The 12552-nt window shown below is 40.7% G+C and overlaps 1 protein-coding gene across 5 annotated transcripts; it reads right to left on the reverse strand.

Annotated features, from left to right (window-relative positions):
• Positions 1-6843: 6843 nt before the first annotated feature.
• On the reverse strand, positions 6844-11878 carry LOC103638831 (probable protein phosphatase 2C 58). 5 transcript variants are annotated; one of them, XR_004852718.1, is made up of 12 exons: positions 11656-11817; positions 11171-11305; positions 9398-9461; positions 9189-9297; positions 8788-9083; positions 8240-8365; positions 8016-8139; positions 7859-7935; positions 7705-7757; positions 7563-7617; positions 7253-7455; positions 6844-7181 (listed from the first exon to the last, which is right to left on the reverse strand). XR_004852718.1 is itself a non-coding variant. In XM_035962616.1 (12 exons), exons 1-12 carry the CDS (start codon positions 11861-11863, stop codon positions 7145-7147), a joined length of 1356 nt encoding a protein of 451 aa, XP_035818509.1. In that variant the 5' UTR covers positions 11864-11878; the 3' UTR covers positions 6844-7144. The 5 variants fall into 5 exon arrangements, 4 of the variants coding, with proteins under 4 accessions (XP_035818509.1, XP_035818510.1, XP_035818512.1 ...); XM_035962616.1 differs by having other exon boundaries at positions 7274-7455; positions 8930-9083; positions 11171-11337; positions 11656-11878; XM_035962617.1 differs by having other exon boundaries at positions 7274-7455; positions 8930-9083; positions 11171-11301; positions 11656-11870.
• Positions 11879-12552: the final 674 nt, after the last annotated feature.

Below are 12552 nucleotides of genomic sequence, written 5' to 3' on the forward strand. Positions count from 1 at the left end.
AGAAGGACACTTCTCAAAATCCACACACCAAAAAGATATGAACAATTCTTCCACGAAATGGTGAGAGAAAGAATAACACGAACAAACACAATGAACAAGAGCACAAGAGATAGAAGATTTATCCCGAGGTTCGATCACACCACCAAGGTGCCCTACTTCCTCGTTGAGGCACCCACAAAAAGTCGGGTCTCTTTCAACCCTAATCCTCCCTTTGCCGACCACAAAGGTCAAGCCCACACACTAATATTTGCTCAAATGAGTGGTTAATACAAACTTTCTTGTTTGTCTTCCACAACATTTGGAGACTCACAAGCGACACCTAGTCATCTAGAAGCTAGAAGCTCCAAGAGTAATGAATCCATAAAGAACTCGATGTAGTACCAAAGCTCGAATCAAGAAGACAAGAGGGATTTAGAGATGAAGCGCAAAAACGCAGCTCTCAAACTCACTCAAAGATTTCTCTCTAAAGATTTGAAATGGGAGAGGCAAGAGATGTGTGAGAGAGAGTGGGAGGTGTTTCTCAAGTTAGAAATGGAGTTTGGGTCGTGCTCTTGTGTGGGAGAGAGATAGGAGTGAGTATATATAGATGGGGCTTCAAAACTAGTCGTTGGGCTGATTTTTGTTGTGGAGGACCGGTTGAACCACCCCTAGGGCCAGTTCAACCGCCTGGGGCAGGCTGACAGTTAGTCTGACTGCAGATTAGCCTAGAAAACAGGTCCTGACACCGGTTGAACCACCCCTAGGGCTGGTTTAGCCGCCTGGTGGTCAGACCGGTCAGGTGACCCTGACACCGGTTGAACCGTCCCTAGGGCCAGTTCAACTAGTTTTGTCCAGTGAGGTTCGAGGAAAAAATTCGGTTGAACTTTCCCTGGACCCCGGTTGAACCTACCTGGACCCCAGTTGAATTTGAAGTTGAAGTTCAACTGCAGTTGAAAAAGTTCAACTGTAGCTGAAGACACAGTTGAAGTTGAAGTTCAACTGCAGTTGAAAAAGCTCAACTGTAGCTAAAGACACAGTTGAAGTTGAAGTTCAACTGTAGATGAGAAAGCTCAACTGCAGCTGAAGAGACAGTTGAAATTGAAGTTCAACTGCAGTTGAGAAAGCTCAACTGCAGCTGAAGAAGTTCAACTGCTTTTCAAGAGGAACACTCATTTTCTCAATCCTAACAACAATCATACAAAGCGTTCAAGGGATTTTTGTTTTCAAAATAGTTTTTGAATTTGGAGGATTGAGCTCTGGCAAACACCAACCTTCTTTTTGGATCCCCCTTGACAGTACGACAATTTCAATACTCAAGTTAAATAAAATATAATTAAGTAAACTCCTTGAGTAATTGGTGTCTCCTGTGTGATTTCTCCATGGTGTTGCTTCATAAGGATCACAAACATATTTGTCTCACCTTTTGAAGCAAACACAAATCAAACATGTGACTTGAACCATTTCACAATATATGAGTTCAAATTATGGTTTCAAGTCACCTTATTAATGAATCAAAACGATGTAACTTTTCATAGCTGATTAGTTCATCGACTTAGTGCAAGTACTCTCTTCTACACCTTAGCCATGGTATCTCGGTCCACAAGCCATCGCTTGGCCTTCACCTTCACATGGTCCCTTGAAGCCTTTTCCTTGCTATCTTCACCCTATCAAGCCATTCTTGAGTCACATCATATTGAGCATCCATTGAGAGAACCATTTCTTCAATATTGTGAACCTTGTGTGAATGTCTTCTAGATATAAATGCTAAGATTAATCAAGCTCTAGTATGATTCTCATAGAAGCATATATGGACTAATAGTAATATGGTAAAGCCAATTCACGATTCCTCATATCTTATTCACTTTGGCTTGACGAATCCTCTTAATCACTTCAACCTCTTAATCATATGTATGTAGTGATTTCTCTGGTCTTGTCCATATATATAATCAAACCAATACAGAGACCATATTATATCCATTTGCATTGTCTCATTGGTTATTTGACCTTGTGTTGAATCTTTGTTCACTGATCAATATACACTATTCAAGTATGTTCATCATACTGAATTTCCTGTTCAACACTTAGCAAACTTGTTAGACCTTTAAATGTGTTGTTATACAAATCACCAAAACTCACAAAAGGGATGAATGCACTTTCAGTTGATCATCAAACACCAAAACCATTTAGTCAAATGGACTGAGTCCATTTTCCTTACATGTATATTTCAGGATGTCCAACTGAAGCAAAAAAAAATATTTAACCATGGGCAAGGAAAAATAGATGAAAGGACAATAAGTTGTAGTTTTATTGACTTCCCTGAAAAGTCGAAAGGATTCAGATTTTTACTACCTAGCAAAACATGCTAAGTTTGTAAAAAACAAGATATGTAGTATTCTTAGAGAATGAGATGATGAAGGGGAGCATGATACCCAAGAAATAAATCTTGAGAAAAACAGGGTATATGTCCTAATTCTGATGGTTCAAGAACCATATTTCTTGATGCCAGCTGAGGTCACCACCAGTTTTCTCCAAGTGTTAATGAAACTCCTATTATGAATGTTGAATCATGAAGCATGACAATTAATGAACAAGTCACATCAGCCCATGTGGTGTATTAGCCTCTGATGCTAGTTACATAGGAACCTTTAGAACTAGAGCATGAAATTGTGCTTGATGATCTACCATTAGAACAACCTCAGAACCCTCAAAATGATGAGAATTATGTACTTTAAAGGTGTCAAAGAGTCAGAAGATCTGCGATCCCTAATTATTATAAAGTATATGCTAGTGAAGATACAATATATTGTGAGATATATGTTAGTGAGGATAATGACTGTGAAGGAGATACCACTACTTATGAAGAAGCCATGAGAAGTTCAAACTCATCTGTCGGTGTTTTGACCCGAGGGTCCTAACCAACGAGTGAATTTGTGCTACGTGTCCCGGTCCAAATGGGTGATGCAAGAAGACACAAGATTTATCCTGGTTCGGGCAATAGAAAACCCTACTTCCAGCGATGGGGATGAGACTTATATTAACTTGCACCTAGGTGCTTGTAGTAGGGGGTACAAGCTGGTCGAGGGAGGGAGTGGATCCCAAGTCTTTGTGAGTGATTGAGACTAGTGCTAATATCGAAAGTGGAGGGCAAACGGTGAAGTGGTGTCCCCTATTTTTTGGGGACCCTGGACTCCTCCTTTTATAGCCACAAGGGGGAGCCCAGGGGTACAAAGGTCTTCGTAATGTTGAGAGGGGGTTAATTCGAGCCCCTGTAGCGGTATGGCCGTCGGGATGGCCCTTGTCCTGGCTGTTGCTTTTGATCAGGAAGAGGATGTCCGATTCCTGTATCCGTGTTTTGACCATGCAGAGAGCCGAGGCTAGGATCGGGGGCTCGGATGCGTACCCAAGCCCATCCTGTGGACGAGACGTTCGAGCGATAGTGGTTGAAATAGCGATCAACATGGTAAAAAGTGCATGGTAATCTGGCCCGTGCGTCAGATGGAATGGTGTAAAGCAGACTTGACACCAACCTTGTGGTTTCTGTAGCCATCCTGTCGTCGGTGGTTTTTGCGGGAGGGTGTTCTTCTATTAATGTTGTTGGCCGAGGCCATGTTCGGGCATACGAAGACTTCTCCCGAGGCCAAGGTTGGGTTTGAGCATGGGTACACAGTCATGCTGGGAGTGGTCGGAACAGTAGTCCGAGTGGTCTCCTGCGGGAGAGTTGGTGGCTTTCAAAAGCGCCACTGCTAGGGCAGTTGGTCGAGACTGAGCTCAAGCGAGGCGTAGTTTCCTCTCGAGGCCGACCTCGGGCGAGGCAGAGTTTCCTCTCGAGGCTGAGCCCGTGTCTAGTTGTCGTATGTCCTATCCGGAGTTGATGAAGATAGTGACCGGAGCGGGGGAACAGTGCCCGGTATTAGCGGGTGCACGTCATCGTGGGTGGTGAAAGTTGATTTGACTGTGGTCACATCGTCCTTTGTTGAATGTGGTGTCATCGGTGGAGCAGGTGTTCGTATCGGTTGCATTTAATGTGCATGCCTTGCGTTTCTTGAGAACTTTGGCCAAAGTCGGGCTCGAGGCTGGGCCTTCGCTCGGGATGCCCTTGGGTGATGCAGATTTTTTGCTTCCCGTCAAAGGGGGCTCCCTGGGTGAGTCGAGGATCCATGCAGGCACACCCTTCGCCCGAGGATGGACTCGGGCGAGGCGTAGTTTTGTGCAACCAGTAAGCGGGGTCTCGGGTGGACCGTGATTCGACCCCGCGTGACCTCGGGGAGCTCATGTTTTGCCTTATAATTTCCTAGTACTTGGGTGTTAGGTGTGTTTAGGGAAGTCTGGTACCCCCTAATTATGATATCCAACATCATCCAAGTAGCTTTCTACCATGAAGGATGAATTACAGCCTATGAGCATAAATAAAATTTGGGAGCTAAAGAACATTCCCAAATGAGCCAAAACAATAAGTTGTAAGTGGGTCTACAAAAGAAAGTGTGACTCTAGAGGGAATGTAGAAAGATATAAACCTAGGTTTGTAATCAATGAATTCACTTAGAGAAAAAGGAATATATTAAAATAAAGCATCATCACATGTCTCAACTAAAGATTCATTCATGATAATCATGGCATTAGTTGCACATTATAAATTAGAACTTCATCAAATGGATGTAAAGACAATATTCATGAATGGAAAGTTGCTAGAAAACATTTATATGTCACAACCTAAGGGTCTTGTCACAATAGAAAAAGTAAATCAGGAATACCACTTATGGATGTCCATTTATGGATCAAAACAAGTTTCTAGATAGTGGTACCTCAAGTTTGATGAGAATGTAAGAAGCTATGGTTTTATAGAAAACAAGATAATTGCATTTATGCAAAGTTTAAGAATAGAATTATATTTTCATAGTTCTGTATGTAGATGATATTCTATTGGCTAGCAGTGGTAAAAATTTGCTGCTAGAAATAGAGAAGATTCTTTTCTCAAATTTTATATGAAAAACATGGAAGAAGGCTTCTATGTACTAGGAATAGAAATCAACATAGAAAAAACAAAATATATTAGAACTTTCATAGAAATCATACATAGAAAAATGCACCGAAGAGGTAAGTTATGTGCAAATGTAGGCCCTCACCTACGCCAAAATTCAAGTGTGATAAGTTTGGGAATTATCGGTGTCTCGAAAACCAATATGAGATATATTAGATGAAGCCAGTATCATAAGCTTCAACTATCAAAAGTAATATGTATACTCAAATTTGTACTCGTCCTGACTTAGCATTTGCAACCAAGATGCCTGGTAGATATCAAGTTAATCTAAACACACAGCACTAAAAACAGTTAAGAAGGCTGTCAGATATTTATAAGGAACAAAATGCCTCATGCTTACATACAGAAAATTAAGTTCCCTTGAGATAGTTAGATATTTAGAGGTTGACTAGGTATACTGTGTTGATACAATAAAATCCACTTTTGGATACATCTTCACACTTGGTGGGGGTTGTTTATTGGAAGAGCTACAAATAAACAGTCGATGCATCATCGACAATGCAGGTTGAGTTTATGGTAACATATGAGGCAACTGGACAAACGATGTAACTAAAGAAACTTATACTCGTGTTAAGAGTGATGGATAGAACAGAAAGACCATAAATATATAATATATGACAATGAGCCAGCAATGTTTTACTCCTACTACAAGTCATGTGGGACTGTCAAGTACATTAACATCAAGTGTTATGTTATTAAGGAGATGATCAATGATCAAACTGCTAAAGTTGAGCATATCAAAACTCATATGTTAGCGGATTCACTCACAAAAGGTCTTCCACCTAGCACGACTAGAGAGCACGTAGCTAAGAATGGAATTAAAGCTTGTGATTCTGGATCAGGGTTTATGAGACAACCAATCTCATAAGGTTGAGAAAACTATCCCATCTTGAGATAGAGAGACATGTTATAGTCATTGAGTTCGGTGGCACATAATTGGTCTCCGTAACGTAACGAGCTTAATATGAAAATTTGTCAAAGAGGGAAACATAGAAAATTAAAGAATAAATAAAGCCAAGAACGAAAGAATGTTAGATATGTCCTCAAACTTGATCAAGTGACCGAGTCCATTGGAGGCACAAACATCCCCATGAAAGAAAGAATGTTAGATATGCCTAAGCGTCCTAATGACAAAAAACGTGTCCAACTTCTTATGGTGCCGTAGACTCATAGACCCTAACAAATCTACTCTAACCACCACTGATGTCAATGGTCCGAACACACAAGGAGGAAAGACTCAACAGGAAAGAGACAACGTCGTCCACAAGGACCACAACCAAGACCACTAATGTTCATCTCGATTTCGAAGGTATGGTTTCCTATTTGTCTTGCCTTTGCACAGTAGATTTATATCTATTACTCCTCAATACAAGAACACAGATGGGTTAGACTTTAGGGAGAATCAGCTAGACCCTAAACGTCAGAAAGAATGCGTGAGTTGCAACTGTGGAGGAAAAGCCGAAAGATGCTGGCATGATATTGCATCGATCGGCGCATCGCTTAGCCCCCGTGGCGCGAGCATGGGATCGTTTTGGTGAATTCCCCTAGAACCATCGGCAGCGCTTCAAAAGTACAAACGTCACAATTCCTGAAGTAGCCCAATCTATACAGATCTAGCAGATTGTTCAGTTGTGTTCTTCACTGCAGATATCCATCTAACACATGACACTCTCAAAGCTTTTAAGGGGAAAGGGGCACAATCGTCATGCTTCTACAAGAGCAAGTACCTGACTACCTGTAGATGTCAAAACAAAAAGGGACAGAGGACACCGGATAATGGCCCTGTTTGTATGGAATTATAATCTGACTAGATTATATAATCTAACTTATTTCGAACTGACACTTTAATTTATATAATCTGAACAGATTATAATCCCAAACAAACACCCCCAATAACTAGTGTAACATCATTTCCACCCAAATGTATAATTAGATGTTGTCAGATCACCAAAAATCACAACCGGAAGAAAACAGCACGTTTGGTTAAAGACAACAATGGAACAAAGAATATATCCTTCACGCCAACTGAGCGCATGGTTGGTATGTACATTGCAACATCGTACTCCTGTTTTACCCAGGTTCAGCGTCAGGCCATGTACCAAGACTCCAAAAGAGTCCATGTCTTCGCTATATCTGCTTGTCAAAGCCATTCTCCTCGACCCCACTGATCATAAAAGGCTTGTTTAGCGAGGAAGAAAGAAAGATTCATAGTGAAGAAAAAACAAAAGTAGTTACCACAATCACAGGTAAACTCACTGGGTCTCAGAGCATCCCGCATCTCCAGTTAGTTGTTCCGCACCACTGGCATCCTTTACCTGAGCAAATGGCTTCTTGAACTGCACCAGGATCATCGTCATGTTATCGCATCCCTCGCCAGCCGTCGATGGAGCCAGGCATCTATCAAGCACTCTTTCACATACTGCAGAAAGGCTTTCCTCCTGCACTTCGTAACCTCTTTCCATGAATATTACCAAAGACCAAGATATCCCAAGATAGTGTTAACTTTTTTGAAAGGGGAGATAGTGTTAAACAACTTGGTACTTACTGTGTTTATATGTTCACGGATGAAATCAACCAACTGCTGGCTTGACATGCAGTCCCTGGCAGCCCAGAGAATATGGTTGTTACTTCTGACAAAAGCAATAATCAAGTTGAAGCCAGAAAGTTGTTAATGGAGAGAAATTTACCAAATGCCATCACATGCCAAAACAATGAATTCGTCGTCGTCACATAGCTCGACCTGTACAAAAGAATAATGTTACAATAACTATCAACAAGAAGGAAGTGCTAACTTAATAGTCTACATAGCAAGAGCGAGAAGCAACTGCAGAATTTACTCACAATGTTTATGTCAGGGTTTGCGGTCAAAATTTGCTTATCAGGGGACAAGAACTTGTTTTGTTTAAGCTCCATGTCTCCTAGAAAGGTATTTTGCATATGCAAGACATCAGTTAAGATGAGAGGTATGAACAAAAAGAAGCAAGTAAAAAAATGATACCAATAGCTCTTGACAAATTTAAACTTCCATTTACACGCCCCATTTTAATGTAACCCCCGGCACTTTGTATCCTTTCTCTCTCTGCCTCAAGCTCTGGTTTATGGTCTCTTGACAAATTGTATGCCTGTTTTATGTGGAAGAAGTACAAAATGAGACAATCCCACAAACTTTATATACCACTAGGGGGTAATCCCTCCTGTTTTCTTGAAGGAGTAACAACTGACCTGGCCATTCCTTGAGATGACGCAGCGGGAGTCACCAGCATTTGCCACAACGAGTTGCCTATTTCTGACTAATGCTACACATGCTGTACTCCCACAATTTGGCCCAGTAAAGTCAGAGTGTGGTCCCTGATAAAAGAAATTTCTATAAGACTACCTAGGTGGATGGAATGTTCATTTCCATCAAAAGAACTGGCAACAAAGAGAAATGCCAAGATTTGCCTTCCAGCATAACAAGAGGCTCCAGTTCAGGAAATTGGAGGTCATTCTTCAAGAGTTAGCATTGTTAGGCAACACATCCATCAATTTTAGGTGTTACAAGAATAAACTTCCTTCTTATGCATAGATATCCCTTTCAAGAGGTGGCATCCCTAGGCAACATAGGTATCAATTTTAAATGTTAAAAGAACAAATTTCCTTCGTAGGCATACCCTTTTAGGTCTTAAAACATCAGAGTTGCACTTGCACGTGTACTCAAGAACCATAAGTCTACTGTTACAAGTTTCTGTATTGAATGATTTTAGCGAAAAAATGAAGGAGAAGAAAGAAACCTTATTAATGATAATCCCGTGACACTTTCAGAATGAAATCCAATGACTGTGCCAAATTAATAAATAAAAGGCAGATGGCATGCTCTCCTAGACATAGGAAGATGAGTATAGAATTATGGAACCATGCCAGTTCCACAAGTACCTCCTCGAAAGCCCAATCATCATGTCTATCATTTGAATCACTTGCTTTAGGGGACCAAATCAAGCCTTCTATTATGCCAGTGAACTGATTTATCTTATCTCCAAGTGCTTGGAGTTCCCGCCATCCTCTTTGACCCCGCATCATTTCATCCATTCTGAAACAACGCAATCATAATTTTTGTTCACATCGTTTGCTCCAAATCAGCAATATAGTAGTGAACATAGACATGCTATGCTAAAAACAAAAGAAGCTATTATACCTTAAGTAAGCTCTGTGGACAGCAGCACCCAGGTCACCAGCAGCATAGGCTTCGGTATGGAGAACTTCTCTGTGTAGATATTTTGCACAGAATTTGGCAACTACTTTTCCTGAGGCGAGAACGCGGTAGGAAGGGGTCAACAGCCCATTTTGATATGATGGGAATCAATCGTAAATGCTGAAAAGACACTGTTCTTTGCATTTAGGTACCTCCATGTCCATCAAAAACACCAAAGAATGCAGTGTCATTGTCAAGATCTAGCAAAGCCGAGTGCTGGAAAATTGCACACAGGCTTAGAAGTTGCACAATAGACTGAGCAAACAAGATCATGATAAACTAATAAATGATGAGATTCCATCCTCTCAACAGATACTGATATATCGCATCAAGAAGTGTATTAGTAATATGGTAAGAAAAAAGGCGACGACTAATATGCAAGCAGGTACTAGGTGCAAGCGTGCAAGCAGACATTTTACTCCGTTAGATCTAAATCCAACGGTATGTCATATTTAGCACTTAAACCCTTCCACCACCATCTGGTGTAGCTTTATAAAAAAATCCCTAACAAACCACAATTATATCTACCATTGGATTTAAATCTAACAAATAAAAAAATCTGCTTGCACGCTTACATCTAGTATCTGCTTGCATATTAGTCGTTGCCAAGAAAAAAAGGGTCATAGTTCCTCCTTCAATAATTATAATCGACAAGATGTATCATGCACATTCAAATTGTATCCTCTCAATTGATTCCAGCCTTCAAGGTTGGAGTATAACCAATCTTTCAGTATGATGCGGTAATGCCAAACACACTGTTTGAATTATGAAGCATTATCAATCCAAGTATCCAACATCTGGAGAATATGGTGATGTAAACAAAAAAAAAAGAGTTAATCCATTTTGTATCATTCCCAACATGAGGATAGGGTATCATGGACCATTATGGGTGGAAACGAGTCGCCGAGCCAACTCGCTCCTCTCGCGAGACTGAAAAGTTGACTCGGCTCGCCGAGCCAACGAGCCTGACCATAAGCGTGAAATTGCTCTCCAAAATATAATATAAAATCTCAAAAATAATTTAAGTAACATATTTTAGATTAGTAAAATAAATATATTACTAATATAATATAGAAAATAGGTTAATTTTGTACAGTAATCTCAAAAACATAAACTAATCATCTATTTAGTACCTATAATATATACTAATTATGATTTTATGTAACAAATTAATGTTGGGTCGAGCCATGAGCCAGCTCGCGAGCCGAGCCGAGATGGCTCGCTCTTTTCTCAAGCCAGAAAAACAGGCTCGGCTCGGGCTCGTTCTAAGCACCGAGCCGAGCCAACGCGAGGCCGAGACCGCTCGTCGAGCTCGAGCTTTTTTCCAGCCCTAATCATGGACACTTTTACAGAAACAATAAACTCACCATTCAACTCAAGAATTAGCACGGCTAAGTTCAGCAAATAATTTATTTTTATGGGCAAGTATTCATTTTGGTTCAAAATTCAACGAACACAAGACACCACTTCTCTCAGGTGCATAGCTCTGCTAAACATTACAGTCAGTGGCCAGGACGCCAGGTATCTCCTAAGCTATTTATTTAATAATATATGTGGTTGTCCACCAGTGCCCTTCACTATATTAAAAAAAAGATAGCAATACTATTTTGTGAAAAAGACTTTGCACCAATATTTGGTAGTTCTTTGTTCTTTAATTCCTAGGACATTCTGAAAGTTTCCATAGGTACACCCAGCAACCTGGACACTGAAAGCACATTTGTTTTTGGTGAATCAAACTCTTCACACCCAAGTTGGATCCCAGAGTTATATTTGGGAAGCCCAGTAAAATCATGCTGAGTTGGATACCCAAGTCTGAGTCGGATTCCGTCACTTGTGTGTCCATATCCCCGTAATACTTACAAGACTAGGAACAAGCAAAAAGAAAAATCATAACAAGCAAATGCAAATGATGAATAGAAACTTACAGCGTCTTCCATAGTTGCACGCCACCCTTGCATAGATGAAAGTCCGAATTTAAGTTTATCGTTTTCCCCATCTTCGGATACCTTGTCAGTTTTCGGTGTGCTAAGGTAAACCCCCATTCTTCCAGATGTACCTGGCTGACAGAACACGATCGATAGTAAAAGATCCGCTGCTCAATAACAAGCTATCCATATTATTTTCAGAAGTAAACCCTGAAGCAATTTATAACAAGCTATCCATACTATTTTCACAAGTAAACCACCAAACAATTTAATGATGCTACAAGTATACAGCAGACTCCAAGTACTTCACGTAAACCCCCCCCCCCCCCCCCCCCCCACCCAAAAAAAAACACACACACACACGCACCCCGCGCACAATACATGTGTACGCTTGTAACTGTGCCAGATCCGGATGCAAGTAGCTTGCTTTAGGGTTTGGGTGCTCGGTTTCGAAGGGCAGGAAGCACGAGAAGGGGCGAGCATACCTGCTGGGCACCAGTCGACGGCGAAACGGACGACGAAGACCTGGCAAACGGAGGCGCTAGTCGCCGCCGAACGGGCCGCCGAAGACCTGGCGAGAGCGTCGCCAACAGGAAATAAAGGCAGCGAGAGAGGTGTGAACGGCAGAATGGTGAGCGACTGAACCTGACAAAGGAAGCAGCGCAGGGGTGATTGGGTGAACCCGACAAGCATATGCAGCGGACCTTTCACTTTTTTAATTAAACGTATATCAATTAGGAGTACCTTGACTTGATTAGGCCGAATTTGAAAATCGTTAAACCGTAGAAACGAGGAGGTAACCGAAGGTGGAGAGAGAAAATTTATAGATGTCTATATTACTACAGTTTCTATATATCATATTGGTATAACTTGTTTTCATAAAACATAAAAATATGTGTTATATTAGTTAGGTAGATATGAATGTGGAGTTAGCAACCAAAATTTAAACCTATCTTGTGCATGATTTATTCCACACATGATGCACGACGACGGTGGAACGATGGAAATTAATGTTTAATACTAGTACAAATTGTTTAATATTTTTTTACGCGTGTAATGGCTTCACTGGTAAAAAATAGAAGAATGTGTAGAGTTAAGTTTAGTTGTGTACTATGATGTGGATTAATTGATTAAAGATTTAATGGACTGGAAAATTGGTTAAGACCATTTCCAATAAATAGTTTTATCGCACTGTTTTCAAGGCTTGTCATATCATCATTTGTCTGGAAAATAGTGTATCCAAGATTTCAATCCCATGAAAATCTCTTATATCTCATTCATTAAATACATGGCATGTCATGTACTCATGTTTGCTTATGTGGCACGGTACATGACTGCATCGAGATTTCACTTTCTTTCGTGCACCTATCCTTACTTATCTA

The sequence above is a fragment of the Zea mays genome, chromosome 9 (assembly GCF_902167145.1).
Source record: "Zea mays cultivar B73 chromosome 9, Zm-B73-REFERENCE-NAM-5.0, whole genome shotgun sequence".
Lineage (NCBI taxonomy): Eukaryota > Viridiplantae > Streptophyta > Magnoliopsida > Poales > Poaceae > Zea > Zea mays.

What these genes read in the sequence shown, in the direction of transcription:
- LOC103638831 (XM_035962616.1), bottom strand. Translation starts at nt 11,863, where the DNA reads ATGCTTGTCGGGTTCACCCAATCACCCCTGCGCTGCTTCCTTTGTCAG. An exon ending in GTCCACAGAGCTTACTTAAG is followed by an intron (nt 9,084 to 9,188) that starts GTATAATAGCTT and finishes GCGTTGTTTCAG; the next exon opens with AATGGATGAAATGATGCGGG. An exon ending in AAATTTGTCAAGAGCTATTG is followed by an intron (nt 7,936 to 8,015) that starts GTATCATTTTTT and finishes ATACCTTTCTAG; the next exon opens with GAGACATGGAGCTTAAACAA.